A 17,724-nucleotide genomic window follows, 5' to 3' on the forward strand; every position below is an offset into this window, starting at 1 on the left:
TATAGGTGTAAAATGGAAAATTAGAAATGTTTCTGGCTGCCGTGGTTGCGGCTCAGTGAGAGAGTGCTTTCCTAGCATTTGTGAGACACTGGGTTTGATCCCCAGCACCACATAAAAATAAACTAATAAAATAAAGGTATTGTGTCCATCTACAAATAAAAAACATATTAAAAAAAAAAAAGAAGAGAAACCTGGATCAGAAAATATTTTGTCTGGTAAAGTAATTTTCTTGTGCTAAAGTCCAAGATGAAAGAGGACAAAGCTAAAGATTTAAAGAAATTTTGAATGTCTAAGTGAGTTTTAGACAATTTGCAGAAGGTAAATCCCAAAAATTTTGTGTTGTGATTAAATTTACTATAATTAGCACAGTCAAAGTTATTTGAACTTCATAAACTGATACAACGAAAGTCCGAAGTATTGATCTGATCTTATCTATCAAGATAATTTTCTTGTATTTGTTAGTTTTTATCCCTTAGGGAAACTAAGTCTTAAAGGAATTAGAGTTTGTATCTATTTTAAAGTCTTAAATGATTACTGGTTGACAAACAGCTATTATTTTAGGTTATAACAATATATTTGACACCCTAAACAAACGTGACTATATGTGTGTGTATACACATACACACACACACACACACACACACACACACATCTGAGAACTATATCTGTCTGAATGGAGTACTTTTTAAAGTAATGAATTTTGGGGCATATGAATTATTTCAAGCTATTAAAAATATTGAAGAGGGGCTGGGGTTGTGGCTCAGCGGTAGAGCACTCATCTCGCATGTGCAAGGCTCTGGGTTTGATCCTCAGTACCACATAAAAATAAATAAATAAAATAGAGATATTGTGTACAAAAAAAAGGATACAATTTAAAAAGTGTATTAAAAATATTGAAGAGATAGAACTCGTTAGTAAATATTTCTTTCTCTTTTTACTTTAGCATTTAACACCAAATTTGCAGAAGTCATAGTCTTAGAGGAAGTGGATCATAGCTAATTACAGTACCCTTTAAAATTGAAAAATTCTCATAAAATAAATATTTTACAGAGATTCTTCTTTTAAGCAGATTAGATGTGGTATGGCAGATGAATTTTCTTTAAGTTAAGAGGTATACCAGTTAATATCCACTAATGCTGTTTCTGTTGGAGGCAGGATAGATGTACATTTGCCCTGGGATTAGCTGTTTGTACCTATGAAAGTTCATAAATTGGAAGTTTGTAACAAGAGCAGCTAATTTTAATTCATGTACTTATTGTTTTTGAACTATGCTGAAGAGCTTCTGATTTGAATAGTAAGAGAATGAGTTCTACTTTGAAAAGTGTTAGTTCTGTGATGTTGAATTTCTCTGGGAATTCACTTTTGCTTTTTGTTTATATGATTTTGTTCAGATAAAATTTTTGTCCCTTCATTTTTTTTTTTTTTTTTTTTTTTTTTAGCCCATATAGTTGCAAAGAAGCCCCATGCATCTTGATATACATTCCGGATGGACATACAAAGGAAATGCCAACATTTGGGTCAAAGGAAAAGGCCAAAGTGGAAACCACAAAAAATGAGGTAAATATTCACTTTGTTTACAGAAAATCACTGATCTTTCTGTCTCCAGGTTTATAATATGTGTTTGTATAAGTGACTCATATTTGAAACTGAAGAAAGACCATAACTGCTACTTTTTTTGCATTTCGTTATCATTGTCATCTTTTTAGTTTATGATTTTTAAAAGTTAATTTTATCATGTCAAAAAGTATAAAGACTACATTAAAAGAATATTTTTAAAAGATATTCTTTTTTATTACTAATAGAGCTGCAGGAGTTTTGTTTTTTGGACAGTATTAGAAATTAAACCCAGGGCCTTTCACATGTTAGACAAGCCCTGAGATATACCTCCCACTCTGCCCTTCTAATTTTGAGGCAAGGTCTTGCTAAGTTGCCTAGGTTGTCTTCAATCTTGCAGTCCTCCTGTCCTGCCTTAGCCTCCGAAATAAGGAATTACAGGTGTTTGCCACCATGTCTGGCTAGAGAATGTATATTTTTAATAGCTAGTCTAATTTGGTTAGGAGCATTGTATTCAGCCAATATGTTGATGAACATCTATTCTTAGCTTCTCATTTTATAAGTGGGTAGTGGTGATCCTTGCCAGAATCACAAAACTCCCAAGTTACAGAGTTAAAACATTGAGCTGATTTTTTTTGGCTCCCTATGTTTACTGAACTTTCGTGCCTCTTGGAAAAGAACTCCCTGTGGTGTTTAAGGTTCAGAAAAGGAAAATGGGACAGAAGCTGCTATGATGTGATTAATGAAAAAATGTTTACTTGACTTGGAAAATGTGAACATGAACATTTTCTAATCCATTTTCTTCTTGGTGGTAATATTTAGTAATCTGTGTAAGAGTGAGTTAGGAGTCCGCCTAGCAATGAAGGTCAGAAGGGACATTTTAGATGGAAACACAGGTTTTGTCCTTGTACAAGGTGGTAGATTTGAGAGATGATGACATGTATAGAGAAATAGGGAGACAGGTTTATTATACAGATTTAGTTTACAGTTCTCTTGAACTTTCTCAGTTCATAGCACCCTTAGTTTATCAGAAGTATTTTCATGGCACCTCTAGTCTAAATGAAATTCTTAACATTAACTAGTTACATTCTAACAAGTAGATAAATATTTATGTCCTAATACTTGGTATCTCTTTGAAAAATAATCCACATAAATTGAAGAAAAGATATTTTTTGAAAAGGTAATTTTAAATTTCATTCTGAAACAAGAATGAAAATTAATGATTTTTCTTTCAACTTGTGTATCATTTTAAGAATGAAATAAAAATTAACATATTTAACATTTAAGAACAAATACCCTTGTGCAGTTATTTTATAATAATAAGTATATACCAGCAGTTCCTAAACTTTTTGGCCTCAGGACCCCCTACACTCTTTTATATGTGTGTGTGTGTGTGTGTGTGTGTGTGTGTGTGTGTGTGTTATGCTAGGAATCAACACCAGGTTTCATGCATGCTAAGCAGGCACTCTATCACTAAACTATACCCCCAGCTCAGGGACTCCTTAAAAATTCTTCGTTTACATAGGTTATAAGTATTTACCATTCTAAAAAATAACATTGAGAAGTTTTAGAAGAATTTATTAATTTATGTTAAAATAACAATAAATCCAAATACAATAAACATTAATAAAGCTATTTTCTAAAGCAAAATGTATTTTCTATAGCAAAGTTTAAAATTAGAAGAGTTGTATAGTTTTCTCTTTAATGTCTGACTTGAGCCTCTGAAAATCTGTACTAAACACTCATGAAGAGAATGAGAACAAAAGACAAATTATGTAATAAAAATAGCTGTGACCTTGGACCCCCTTTGAAAGTGTTCTCTGAACCCTCTGGGGATGATCTGAAGATCACACTTTGAGATTGTCATAGTGTGTATCAAAGAATAAGTACAAGATGAGAAGCTTGCCTACTGTTTCCTCATTGGTCCTAGTTCTCACCTGCACCTCTCATCTTTTTTTGTTTTTGTTGTTTTTAGTTATGTATGACAGTAAAGTATAATTTGATATATTTATACAAACATGAAGTATATCTTATTCTAATTAGGATTCCAGTCTTGTGACTACACATGATATAGAGATTCATTGTGGCATATTTATATATGTACATAGGACAGTTAAGTCAGATTCATTTCACTGTCTTCCTGTTTCTTGTCCATCTTCCTTTCATTCCCCTTTGTCTAATCTACTGAACTTTTATGCTATAAATTAATATGTGTTCTTGAAGAACTTTTTGTTCTGTATATAACATGCTAAAAATAACAGGGCTGGTTAAGGAAAATAGGGTTGACTCCGACCTCCAGAAACAGGCATTTCATGTGGCTGGGACCATTGAAAAATCAACTGGGCGGGGCATCCAAGGTAGTTCATTCACCTGGATACCAGTTGTTATTGGCTCTCTGTTGGCTGAGAACTCAGGTGAATGTTGGCTGGAATAGCTAGCTACAAGTGGCCTCTAGCATGGTGGTGCCATGATAGTAAGATTTCTTACATGAAAACTCAGGCCTCTGAAAGTGAGTGTCCAGTATCCAAGGTGGAAGCAACATTGTCTGTTACGCTTTATTTAGCCTTGCAGATCTCATGTAGTGTTACTTCCACTGTACACTTTGGTGAAAGTAGTTATAAACTTGCCCAGATCACAGGGAAGGAACAAAGACCCACTTCTTGGTGGAAGGAATATCAAAAAATCTGTGAACATGCTTTGAAACCTGCACAAATCCTGATAGAAATTCAAGTACAGTTGACTAATATTTATAACCAGTATGGTAGTCAGAGCTCCTTTGTAGTCTTAATTCTTAAGGAGAATGCTTTTCCTTTGATTGTGGTCTTCAAGGGTATTTGCCAGGAATAGAGACTGATGTAGTCAAAATTGAAGGTTGATCAGAGTATACCTTTGGTTTTTTTTTTTTTTCTTTCTCATTTTTGGGGCGGGAGGCAGGGCTTGTTAGTGTTTTTCAATCTTTTATGCTCTAACATAGGAGGCAATGTCTTTGAAGATTCCTTAGTATGTGGTTGTACCTGTATCAGATGGCTTAATGTTATGGAAAACAGTGTTTTTAAAGCACCACCTACACTAATTGGGGGTACTTTATGCAAGGTTTTTAAGATTATCAGGTATTTCCAAAGCTGATTAATTTTAATTTTTTTTTTGCATTACTGGAGATTAAATACAAAACCTCCTACTCTGGGTAGTACTCTTAACACCAAGCTACATCCCCACCTGGTTTTCATTTTATTTTGAGGCAGCATCTTATTAAGTTGCCCAGGCTGGCCTCAAAGTCTCAATCCTCCCAACTCAGCCTTCTGAGTGACTGGAATTTTACGTGTGGAGCCACCATGCCCAGTTTTGAAGCTCTCTCATTTATGCTTCTTTGACATAGAGCTTACACACTCAGGAAAAAGTCACATATAATTAATGTAAATTTTCAATATTATACTAATGTCCCTCTGTTTACCAAAAATAAATGAGTAGATTCATATTAGAAAGTAAGTGAAGTAGAATTTGTGTGTGTGTGTGTGTTCAATTGGGTTCTTGTTATGTTGTATGTTATTGAGGCTGACTTTGAACCTGCAATCCTACCTCAACTTTTGGGTAGCTAGGATTAAAGGTACACCACAGTGCCTGGCAGAGTATATATTTTTGACATATTAGTGTCTCCCTGGATTATTATTCTTCCCTACTATATGATGTGAATACATTTATATATGCATATTGCTCTTTCTGGGTGTATATATAACCTCACCATAAATCATGAGTGTTTTTAAGTATTTTAAGAGAGTAATTTTGAGCAAATGCAAATATTTTTTAACTTACATGCTGACTTTAGAATCTAATTGCTATATAAAATGTCATTCTGATATAACTGTAGGCATGTCTTAGCTATCTAGATAAAGATGTCTTGAATCAGTATGTAATACTGGATAGAGAGAAAAAAAATCTGGGGTGTAGTACATGTATACAGATGAAATTCTGAAAAATTAGGTGGAAGACCATTAAAGAAAATCTTGGGAAGGTACAAGGTGAGCCAGGTTTTAAATTTGAAAGAGTTTCAGTAGTGAGGAAAGCCTGCTAGGCAGAAGAGAACATGACATTGAAAATAAAAAGATTATTTATTCACTTATAGAGATGATTTTAGGGAGCGTCTCTCTAGATTTGTTGAATATACTTATATGCAAACGTGTATCTGTAAGTGTATAATTTTGCCCAAAGGAAACAGTTTTACAATGATGAATTATAATTATGTTATGGTATTTAATGGAGCCCTTCCTTGATAAATAATCTAGATATATCTCATCTTTATAAAAAAATTAAAAGTGATACCTAATTCTTATTATTTTCAGCCTTTGTGAAGAAAGCCTTTACACAGATTTATGACTTTCCATTTCCCATCATCCTGATGGGTTAAATACACTTGTCTCTGTTATAGCATAAATAATGAATTGCACAGCCAGTATTTGTTGCAGTGGTGATTTGTCCCTAGACCTAATGGATGCTCATAGTTTCTGTAATTAGTCCCACAAAGATAAAGATTTAGGTTTCTTTGTGTTTCTTTTTTTTTTTTTTCCTATGATTAAAATGCTGATATCTCTGTATCTTCCACCTTTGTTTACTTCTGTCATTTTGGGGGCAGGGGGGGTTAGGATAAATTTTTAGGAATGTTATTGTTTATTTGAACTTTTGAAGAATTGAAGTTTTTGCAGTTTGTTTTTTACTTTAAACAGCCCAAAACAGTTTGATATAATTTTGTGGAAATACATTTAACATGAATTATTTCACTTCTGGTTTTCTGCTTCTTTAGAAAACTGCTCCTCTGAAGGAAAGACCAGCACCTTCTCTGAATAACACTTGTGTCACATCTGAAGATTCCTTGGTCCTTTACAACAGAGTGGCTATTCAAGGGGATGTCGTACGTGAATTAAAAGCCAAGAAAGCAGCAAAGGATGATATAGATGCAGCTGTAAAACAGCTTTTAGCTTTGAAAGCTGAATTTAAAGAGAAAACTGGTCAAGAATATAAACCTGGGAATCCTCCTACTACATTAGTACAGAGTGTTTCTTCTACATCCCCAGTAAATACTTCAGAAAGTAAATCTCTGTATGATAAAGTTGCTGCACAAGGGGAAGTGGTTCGAAAGCTGAAAGCTGAAAAAGCCCCTAAGGTCAGTATGCCAGAGTGAATTTAGACTAAATCATAAATACAATATGAATTCATACTGCTCACTGCAGTTTCATCTTCTTATAAACAGTGTTTATTGACTACCAGCTTGAATATTATATGATATTTATTGATACCTTTTATATGTCTAGCTCTAAAAACATAAAAAGTTCACAATTGGTGGTGGAGTGGCACTAGGGAAGAATGCACACAAACTCATTGTAATCTTTATGTGACTGTCATTTTTCATGATATGTGTAGATTGGTGTGAGAAGTATTAATAGTCAGAAGTGACAGGGAATGAGGAAATAATTCATATAGGGTATTTAAAATATTCCTTGTGGGGTAGGAGTGTGGTAGAGCATGTATTTAGCATGCAAGAGGACCTGGGTTTGATCCCCAGCACCACCAAAAAAAAAAAAAAAAATTCTAAGTAATAGAAACCTTTACAGATAATGAAGTTCAGAGGAAGGCATTCTAAGTGTAGAAACATGGTACTGGAAGGCTTGCTAAAAATGCAAATCACTGGAACCTGCCCCTGACCTTTCTGCTTTAGAAAGTCCAGAATTCCCAGAGAATGCTTTTCTAAAAAATTATGCAGGTGATGCACATGTTGCTGGTCCAGGGATAATGCTTTTAGAATCAAATGGTGTAGGAGATAGCACTAGTAAAGACACAGAGGTGGGAAGATACCATGTGAATTCAGGAAACAATGAGTGGGTTGTTGAGGGGTTTTTTGAAATGGTTTTCTTAGTGCATTGTAGTTGTACATAACCTTAGGGTTCATTTTAACATAGTCATGCATGCATGGAATATAATTGGTTCCATTTGTCCCCAGTACTTCTTCTTTCCCTCGTTTCCTCCCTCCCCACTGTTCCTCTTCTATTGCTGTTCCTTCTGTTTGTTTACTGTTTTTATTTATTTATTTTTATGTGGTGCTAAGGATCAAACCCATGCCTCACACATGCTAGGCAAGCGCTCTGCCACTGAGCTACAATCCCAGCCTTATTTATTGTTGTTTTTTTTTTTTTTAATGAGAGGGTGTTTTTAAATTTTTTTTTATTTGTAGATGAACACACAGTATATTTATTTTTATGTGGTGCTGAGGATCAAACCCAGTGCCTCACACATGCAACGCAAATGCTTTACCATGCAGCCCCAGCCCCAGCCTCTAATGAGAGATTTTTTTTACCAGTGACTGCCTCAGACTTTTTGCAGAGGAACCTTCAAACAATACCAAGTTTTTTTGTTTGTTTTTTTTTTTGTGTGTGTGTGTTTCTCTTTCTCTCTCTCTTTTTTTTTTTTTTTTTTTTGGTGCCAGGGATTGAATCCAGGGGTGCTTAACCACAGAGCCACATCCCCAGCCCTTTTTTTGTATTTTATTTAGAGATAACATCTCCCAGAATTGCTCAGGGCCTTGCTGAGGCTGGCTTTGAACTCATGATCCTCTTGCTTCAGCCTCCCAAACCACAGTGTCCAGCTGATTCCAAATTTTGATTGAAGTATACATTTATTCTTATTCCAGCATGTCTTTAGGGAAAACATTTAGCCAAGTGGGTCATGGCATCTAATTGTGGAATGACATTATTTGTTGTGAGAGACAAAGGGAATAATATCTGTGATAGGTAAAGATCATATTTAAAAAATGAAGATATATAGTTCTACTCAAACAGCAGCGTGGTTCCAAAACATGATCAAATAAATATTGCCATAACTGGATATAATTCAGTTATTGATGAGCTGTCAAAAATTGTAGAGTTGGTGCTGTGGCTTGAACACAGAGATGTATATCATTACTATGGGCTTTACTTTTTGGTTGGAGGGGAATTGTTCTAAAGTGTTACCAGAAAATCTATTGTCCTGTCAGAGTCTTGGGCTTAGGCTGGAGAATGACAAACTTGAGGTTGCAAGTTCTTGACCTCAGTTAGTAAGTTGCTAGGCATCTGACTGGAAACCCTACTACCTAAGATATTTCCATTCATGAACATTGGACCTCTCCTAAGGAGAGAAAATGGTTTTTTGCCCTAGTAGTTAATATTTCATTGTGTTTTCATTGTGAAATATGAGATATTTTTTCATCTTTTATCTTTAGTGAGCCTATTAAAGTACTACAGAACTATGGTTATGTGAAAACAAACAGAAACAAGAAACTACTTCAAGGAAAAAGGCTGCAAGATATAGGGATTTAGGATATAACTCCTTGCTGTTTCCACTATATGGTGACATTGGGATTATTTTTGCTCTCTGTATATGTTGGACACTTCCTGGATGTAATTTGAGGGGAAGGGATTTGGTCTTCAAATTTATTTATTCGGAGTAGAATACATTGACATTCTGCTAATTATATGTTGAGTAAATGACAGCAAAAGATATAATGGTGGTCAACTACATTTCTCATCCTGTTAGGTTAATGGATTACATCATGCTTTTATGAAATACCATTGTTGAGGTTACAAAAATTTAAACTATGAGTAAAAAGATCTAAATTTCTTTGGCAGTTGGGCAAGTAGTTTTGCTAGGTGTTTTCATACTGATAACTAACATTGAAATATATCTTACTTCAGTTTAGTTTGGCTTACTTTTATTGAATGCCTACTGTGTACTATATATGTGTTTCAAATTACTGCTTATACTTTTTCTCTAAAGCTAACAATAGTAAGTATTGCTCTCTCTCCTAGAGAAACATATCAGTTATTGAGAGTGGAACTACTCTTTAACTTCCTTGTGACACTGTATAGTATGTGCTTTTTAATCTTCACAACAGCCAAGCCCATTGACTTTCTTTTCTTTTTTAAAAAAATATTTATTTTTTTTAGTTGTAGTTGACACAATACCTTTTTAATTTTATTTGTTTATTTTTATGTGGTGCTGAGGACCGAACCCAGGGCCTCGCACATGCTAGGCAAGCGCTCTACCGCTTAGCCAGCGTCAAGCCCATTGATTTTCAAAGAATATTTTTTATTTGCTTGTCTAAGTAACCATTGAGAAATATGGAAGTAACTTTTGAAATTTGCAAGCCCTGGATTCAAATTTTGAATGATTCTCAAGTTATTTTCCATTAGAAATGATAATTGTAGGGCATTACATTAGAAGCACTAGAGAATTATCAGTTTTACCAGTTTGTTATTATTAAGCAAGTCTGTGCTTATTTTACATTAATAATATGTCCAAGTCTCTTTACAGTTCTATTTCCTACAAAAAGTAGTTATTTTACTGTGTCATAGTGGTAAAGAGGTGACGACTAAACATGAAAGAAGGGAGGTTGTTAAACTTTTCTTGCTCTATTGTTTTGGGGAGTATTGTTTTTGTTTTTGTTTTGCAGTGCTGGGGATCAAACACAACGCCTCACACATGCTAGGCAAGTGCTTTACCACTGACCTATATCCTATTTTTATTTTGAGAGAGAGTTTTACTAAATTGCCCATGCTGGCTTCAAACTAAAAATCCTCCTGTGTCAGCCTCCTGAGTAGCCAGGATTACAGGCTTTTTCCACCATGCCTGGTGCTCTGTTTTTGTTTGTTTTGTTTTTTTTCCTTTTCTGCTATAGGGTGAAATAGGTACTTACTTGCTAGAGCTTTTAAGTGTAAAGACCATATAAGCAAGAAGATGAGCAAGGAATAAAGACCTAGAAGTCAACCTTTTCCTTCTTATCCTTTTCCTCTTATTTTTAAAATTATAGTCACTCTTCAAATTTTAAATGTTAACTTTAAATTTCCAAAGTTACAGTTTCAAAGACGAAACTTTTTATTTTGAGCATGTTTTACTGCTTTGAAATCTGAGTGAGCACAATGGTTTTTTTGTGTATGGTTTTATTTGGGCAGGGAGTGCACCAGGGATTGGACCCAGAGGTACTGGAGGGAGTACTGATAACTGTTGAATATTGCAGTTGCAGCATTTTATTTTGATTCATAGCACCTTTTATTTGTGTCTACAATAATCCATCAGAAATAACTTCGGCGATCTTTGCTTGTCTTCCTGCCTATCAGTCTGTTCATCTGTCTGTCTGTCTGTTTTTGAGGATCTTGGAGGATGGGGATCTCCTTATGTCTCCCAGACTGGCCTTGAGCTCTTGGGCTTGATCAATTCTGCTGCTTTAGCCTTCTGAGTAACTGGGACTACAGACACACATCATCATGCCTGTGTTGCTCTTTTGTTTTTTACACCATTGTTATTATTTTTAAAACCCAAATCACAGTTTATCAGGAAAGGAATGTTACTGTACCCTTTTGAGCAGTAAATAGGTTATTCTAGAAAACCACTCTCTAATAATATCACCCCAAACAGCTTTTTAAATTCTCAGATCAAAAAATAAAGTTTGTGTGGGGGGGTGGGAATTAGAAGAAGAAATACATCCATTCTTTCCCTTGATGGTTTTAAGATTCTTGTTTGGAATTTGTGTTTAATAGATTCCTGCTTTATTTGTACTTGCTATTTAATGCACACTTGCTTTTGACCTAAACAAGCATAGAATCTGTCCTGTATTAGATTGTGGTTGAAAACACTTCACAAGACATAACTTCAGTTTAGGTATCTTCCAGGAAAATCTGAGGTGTTGTAACCCAGGTGTGACTCTAGGGTATGAGCTCTTTACTGTGCTGTATTAAGTACTAGGATCAGGACTCAGTTATTGGGCTGTTTCTTATAGGTTTAGATATTTAAGCCAAATGGATTTCTTATAATTTGACTCTTTCAATGCCTTCTTTGAAAACCTGTGATCTTGTAGCTCACTAAATTTACCTGCATCTACATTCTCCTTTAGTTAGGTAGGATTCTTTGTTCTTATACTCCCCCCCCCACTCCACATACCCCCCACCCCTGACACCCCTCATCAGGTGGGAACATTTCCTTTAGAGATTTTCTTATGCAGGTATAATTCTCTCAGATGTGCTAGTGAGGAGCAAAGGGGAATTTAAAAAAAAATTTTTATTGAGAATTCAGATGTAGAGGCCACTTTGGAAAGTTATATTATTGTCATAAATTGCTAAGGATCTAGGTATTTTCTTTGTTACAATTCCCTCCTTTTCCCATGGAGAAATGTTTCCATCTAGTGGCTGCAACAAAAATAGCTCTTTGAAGCTTGTCATTCTAAATGTAACCAGATATATTCCCTTCTTTTTTCTCTTCCCAATTTTGAATTATAAATTTTTAAGATCATTTTTATTTACCTCAAATTCCAGTTGGAAACCTTCACTGAAGTCTTTTGTGTAGGTTGTTTTCTTTCTTACGAATTTATACCAGAAACTGTATATAGTGGCCTTTTTTTAGATGAATTTAAAACAGTTTTTTAAGAACTTAAACTATTTTACTTTTAAGCTTCTATTGTTGTATAATTATGATAACTAGTATATACAATCCCTTTGTAAAGGGAAATTGTAAAAGCCTTCTAATAATGAAAATTAGCTATTAAAAGAGATTATGTTTCTCTTATCCTTTCCTATCCTTCAGTTCTGTATTATGTATTCTGAGAGACATATTCGAATATCCATATCTCTCTTGAAAAGCAGTTTTTGCAGCATTAAGATTAAAATGAACATTTCGATCATTTTCTCATGCCTTCTATAATTTCATGCCTACTATAGTGATCAAAAATCACAGCATCTGGAATAAACCTTAGATTCAAATACTAGTTCTACTACTTTCTTTGTAACTTTGGATAAGGTACTTTGTCTTTCTGGGCTTTGCTTCTTCTGTAAAGTGTGAATGAGGATAGTTTTGAAAATTGAGTATAATAATCCACATAAAATATTTAACGTAGTGTCTGGTACAGAATAAACTTGCCATGAAATGATAGTGATTATTTCTTACATTTATATTGCTAATTTCTCAAGAATGTTTAGATTCTTTCTCACTCTCAGTCTCAATACTAGAGATTGAATCCAAGGGTGCTTTACCACTGAGCTATATTTCCAATCCTTTTTGAGACAGGGTCTCAGTAAATTTTCCAGTCTGGAAGCAAATTTGTGATCTTCCTGCCTCAGCCTTCTGTGTTGTTGAGGTTACAACTGTACCTGGCAAGAATCTTTATGTGCTTTCTAAATTTTCAGGGAAAATTGCTCAGTAATGTATATAATTTTACTCTTATTCACACACAATGTCTTTCAATCTCAAGTGAAATTAAATACCTACAGTATCTCAATAATAAACTAGTTTCCTTGCCTTACTTTTCTTACCATAGCATTTTAAATTATAATTGTGTCAAAAAAAAATTTTTTTTCCTACTGTGTGGAAAAAGTGTACTGACTTCAAACTCTGTTGAATATTTGCTTGTAGTGTAAAATTTCTTTCATTCACATAGTCCTCCTTTCTGAAAATGTTTGCAGTGAATTCCTTTTTTTCCTATTCTAATGTAAGTTTCCTTTTCTTGTCTGTGTGTTTTAGCTACTATACCCTTTTTCTTAGGAAAAGGTAGATTCTACTGTGAATTCTTTTGATTTTTTAATTATATTTATAATCTTAATTATAAAAACAATATAAAGAAGACACAGGTCAGGAATACAGATCAGACAACCTACTCTGGTCTTTGTGCAGTGCTTTGTATACACTAAAGTCAGTAGACTGGAAAATATTATAGAGTAATTAGACAAAGTATGTAATTTGCTGTCTCATGGATGCAATTTCTTTGAAAGTGTTCCTGTGCTTCCCTGCATTCCTGTGGCCCCCATCTTAGCTTCTGTTGGGTTTCACTTAGCTATTTGGAGTGATGTTATAATTTAGCAGTAAAAATTGCATAGGGTAATATGGAAGCATTTTTTCCTTGCAATTTTGATTAATGCCTTGAGGTTCCCACTGGTATGTCAGTTTGCAAACTTGAGGTCCTTTGTCTGCATTGCTGTCTTTTCTGGTAGAGCCACAAGTGTCGTCTTAGGCTAAGTGTATCTTTCTTTTTTATTATGATTATGTTAAAACATCAGGTTGAAATATACAGGTGAGCATCTGATTTAAAAACTTCAACATACTTTCTCATTTCATAATTTTTTAAAAGAGTGATATGACTCTTCTTTAGGTGGGCTCAAGCTTCATTTTATTTTTTCCACCATTTTAATGTGTTTAGTAAGCTAAAGAAAATAAGCACTGTGTAAAGGAAACCATTGAACTAATCATTATTCTGATTTTATACATTCTGACTTCACTACCTACAAACCTAGGATTTGACACTTGAGTTTATGTGGATATTCTTATAATTGATTTATCTGTTTATTTATCTAATGTGGAAAAGTTTTAGTGTATGTTTATTTTTATGATTTGTATAAGGGACAGTGTGTATAATTTATATTTTTATTTTATTTACTTTTTTTTTTTTTTGTACCAGGGATTGAACTCAGGGTCATTCGGCCACTGAACCACAACCCCAGCCCTATTTTGTATTTATACAGGGTCTCACTGAGTTGCTTAGCACCGTGCCATTGCTGAGGCTGGCTTTGAACTTGCTATTCTTCTGTCTCAGCCTCTTGAGCTACTGGGATTAAAGGCATGCACCACTGTACCTGGCTGTAATTTATATTTTTAACTTTTCTTTGACTTAGATTACTGATTTAAAAGTTTTATCTCTTTTTTTAAATATATTTTTTAGTTGTAGATAGACACAATATCTTTATTTATTTATTTGTTTAGAAAAATCACAATATTTATTGCATGTGTTTCTTAGTAATGGTTTTAAAAAAACATTTCCTGGGGGCTGGAGTATAGCTCAGTGGTAAAAGCTTTTGCCTGTTATGCATGAAGGCCTGGGTTTGGTCCCCAAGCACTGCAAAAAAAAATTTCCTGATATTTGTTATTTATGTTATCAGAGTAAAAGTGTTATTATCTAATGATGAGAAAATCTTTGTTCCACTTTGTAAGCCATTTATTTATATATGGTGCTGAGGATCGAACCCAGTGCCTCACGTGCTAGGAGAGCAATCCACTACTGAGCCACAACCCCATCCCTAAAATGGGTCTCTTTTTTGATTTAACTTATTTATGATATAAAGGTATAGTCATGCCTTTATGTCTGTGGGGGATTCATTCCAGGACAACCTTAATTACCAAAATCTGAGAAAGTTCAGTTCCTGTATTTAGTAGCATAGTATTGCATATAGTTTACACATGTCCTTTGTATACTTGTAATTAGTTATTTTTTACAAAACCAGGGTTGAACTCAGAGCTGTTCATACTGTGCAAGTGTTCTACCACTGAGGTACATCCCTAGCCTATATGTATGCTTTATCACCTTTAGATTGCTTGTAATACTTAGTGCAGTACAAATGCTATCTAAATAGCTGTTGTACTATTTAGAGAATAATGACAAGGAAAAAAGTCTGTACATGTTCAATATAGATGAACTTTTTTTTCCCCAAATTTTTTTAAATTTTTTAATTTGTTTTAATTAGTTACACATAACAGTACAATGATCTTGACATATCATACATTTGAATCAGATGGGATATAGTTTCTCATTTTTCTGAGTGTACAGGTTGCAGAATTATATTGGTCATGCAGTCACGTATATACCCACAGCAATAATAATGTCTATTTTATTCTAATGTCCTTCCATTGCCCCCTTCCCCCTCCTCCCCTCCCATCACTTCTCTCTACCCAATCTAATGTGACCCACTTCTTTTTTTTTTCTTCCCTCACATCATCATACCTGAATTCTGTATAACGAAGGGGGTCTCCTTCCCTCTTCCATGCAGTTCCCACTCTTCTTCCCTTTCCCTCCCACCTCTCTTCCCTATCTAGAGGTAATTTTCTTCTCATGCTCTTCCTCTCTACCACATTTTGAGTCACCTCCCTTATATCAGAGAAGACATTCGGCATTTGTTTTTTTGGGATTGGCTAACTTCACTTAGTATAATCTGCTCTAATGCCATCCATTTCCCTGCAAATGCCATGATCTTATTTTTTAGTGCTGAGTAATATTCCATTGTGTATAAATGCCACATTTTTTTATCCATTCATCCATTGAAGGGCATCTAGGTTGGCTCCATAGTCTAGTTATTGTGAATTGTGCTGCTATAAATATTGATGTGGCTGTGCCCCTGTAGTATGCTGTTGTTAGGTCTTTTGAGTATAGTCTGAGAAGAGGAGTAGCTGAGTCAAATGGTGGTTCCATTCCCAGTTTTCCAAAGAATCTCCATACTGCTTTCCAAATTGGCTGCACCAGTTTGCAGTCCCACCAGCAATGTATGAGTGTACCTTTTTCCCCGCATCCTCGCCAGCAACTTGTTGTTGTTTGACTTCATAATGGCTGCCATTCTTACTGGTGTGAGATAGTATTTTAGAGTAGTTTTAACTTGCATTTCTCTGATTGTTGAGGATGGTGAGCATTTTTTCGTGTATTTGTTGATTGATTGTATGTCCTCTTCTGAGAAGTGTCTGTTCAGATCCTTGGCCCATTTTTTGATTGGGTTATTTGTTTTTTGTTTTTTGGTTTTTTTTTGTTCATCTTTTTGAGTTCTTTGTATATCCTAGAGATTAGAGCTCTATCTGATGTGTGAGGGGTAAAAATTTCCAACTATGGGAAGAAAAGAAAACATTGCTTCCCTAATCCTGTTTAACAAAGGGGAGTAAAGTTAACAAAGTTCTTTAAAACACAGCTCAAAGGGGTGTAAGAGGTGAGAACAGAAAAGCTGGCGGTTCTATTGATTTTTGGTTCTTACAGGGAAACAGGAGAAGCACACTAGGGACATTTTCAGGCTAAAATTTAGCTAGTTACCTCCACACATCTGAGGCAGATCAGAACTTGGGACACTGCATCTGTCCAAAGTAAAACAATGCCATCACACTTAACAGAAACACAGACAAAAAGACACAGATTACAAACAGATTGGGGGAGTATCCCCCTCAGATTGGGTCTGACGACCCCAGATTGGAGGAGCATCCCCTTCAGGTTGGGTCTGATGACCGCAGATTTGGGAAGTATCCCCTTCAGATTGGGGGTGGGACGTTTCTCCCAGAAGCCCTGGCTGGCAACCCTATAGTGCGCTCACCGAGGCCAGTTGCCAGCCCAGAATACAGATTCTACAGGCCATAGTCAGAACAAAACAGACAACAGACACACAAATAACAAGTCTAACAAGTGTTAGACTCTCCGGTTTGGGGGTCCTGGGGTCTGGGGGATCCCGGACAAGCCCCCAGATGTAATGCCAGTTTTGTGGGACCCCAATAGACCTCCAGGAGCTAAATTCTGTGCAGTCACACAAGAGTCTTTATTGCAAGCTCGAGCCTGGACTCACAACCGTACCTGATGCAGCAGTCCCAGGGAGTGAGTCCCCAAATATTTTTGATCTTTAGTTGATTGAATCTATAGAGAGTTGACTGTACTTTGGTAATAATTAAAGATTTTTAATGACATTTTCAGGAAGTATTATAGTATCTCTTTTCCTCTTTTATCTCAGACTAAAGTGAATGAAGCTGTAGAATGCTTACTCTCCCTAAAAGCTGAGTATAAAGAAAAAACTGGGAAGGACTATATACCTGGTCAGCCCCCATCATCTCAAAGTTCAGATTCAAATCCTATTAGAAACTCTGATACTGCTGGTCCAGAAACACCAGAAGCGAAAGTACTTTTTGACAAAGTAGCTTCCCAAGGGGAAGTAGTTCGAAAACTTAAAGCTGAAAAAGTCTCTAAGGTAAGTGTGGTATTTTATTTGTGTTTTTGTTTTTCTATATTTTATGCTGTTTTCTTTGGAGCATTTTCTGCCCCATTGTATCTGTTGAACTTTTACTCATGTTTAATTTCTTAACTTCCTTATCTTGCCTTTTAGAGAAAAATTTTGTGTATTCTTTTTTTCCCTAAAAAAAGAATGAGTATTTTCACATGACACTGCTCTTCCCTGACATTGTACTTAATGATACTATATTTTAATTGTTAAAATAGGTTTCCCTCTAATCTGTAAGATTCTAGAGTATAGGGATCCAGATCCAGTTGTGCCTGGCACATTTTGGCCCTTAATACTTGTTTTACTTTCCTAAAGCTCTGTCAGTCTCAAATGGCAGGTTTTGTTTTGAGCTCTAGTATAGTTTATGTTAATTTTGTTC

The 17,724-nt window shown here is 35.1% G+C and overlaps 1 protein-coding gene across 1 annotated transcript in view; it reads left to right on the plus strand.

The window, feature by feature from the left end:
* Eprs1 (glutamyl-prolyl-tRNA synthetase 1) overlaps positions 1–17,724 on the plus strand; it is a 74,296-nt gene that overhangs the window by 34,686 nt on the left and 21,886 nt on the right. The window contains exons 17-19 of the mRNA XM_026387974.2: positions 1,440–1,557; positions 6,350–6,709; positions 17,082–17,315. Of these exons, the coding sequence (XP_026243759.2) occupies positions 1,440–1,557; positions 6,350–6,709; positions 17,082–17,315 (712 nt within the window). The remainder of the gene's footprint in view (positions 1–1,439; positions 1,558–6,349; positions 6,710–17,081; positions 17,316–17,724) is intronic.

The sequence above is a fragment of the Urocitellus parryii genome, chromosome 9 (genome assembly GCF_045843805.1).
Source record: "Urocitellus parryii isolate mUroPar1 chromosome 9, mUroPar1.hap1, whole genome shotgun sequence".
In the NCBI taxonomy this organism is placed as follows: domain Eukaryota; kingdom Metazoa; phylum Chordata; class Mammalia; order Rodentia; family Sciuridae; genus Urocitellus; species Urocitellus parryii.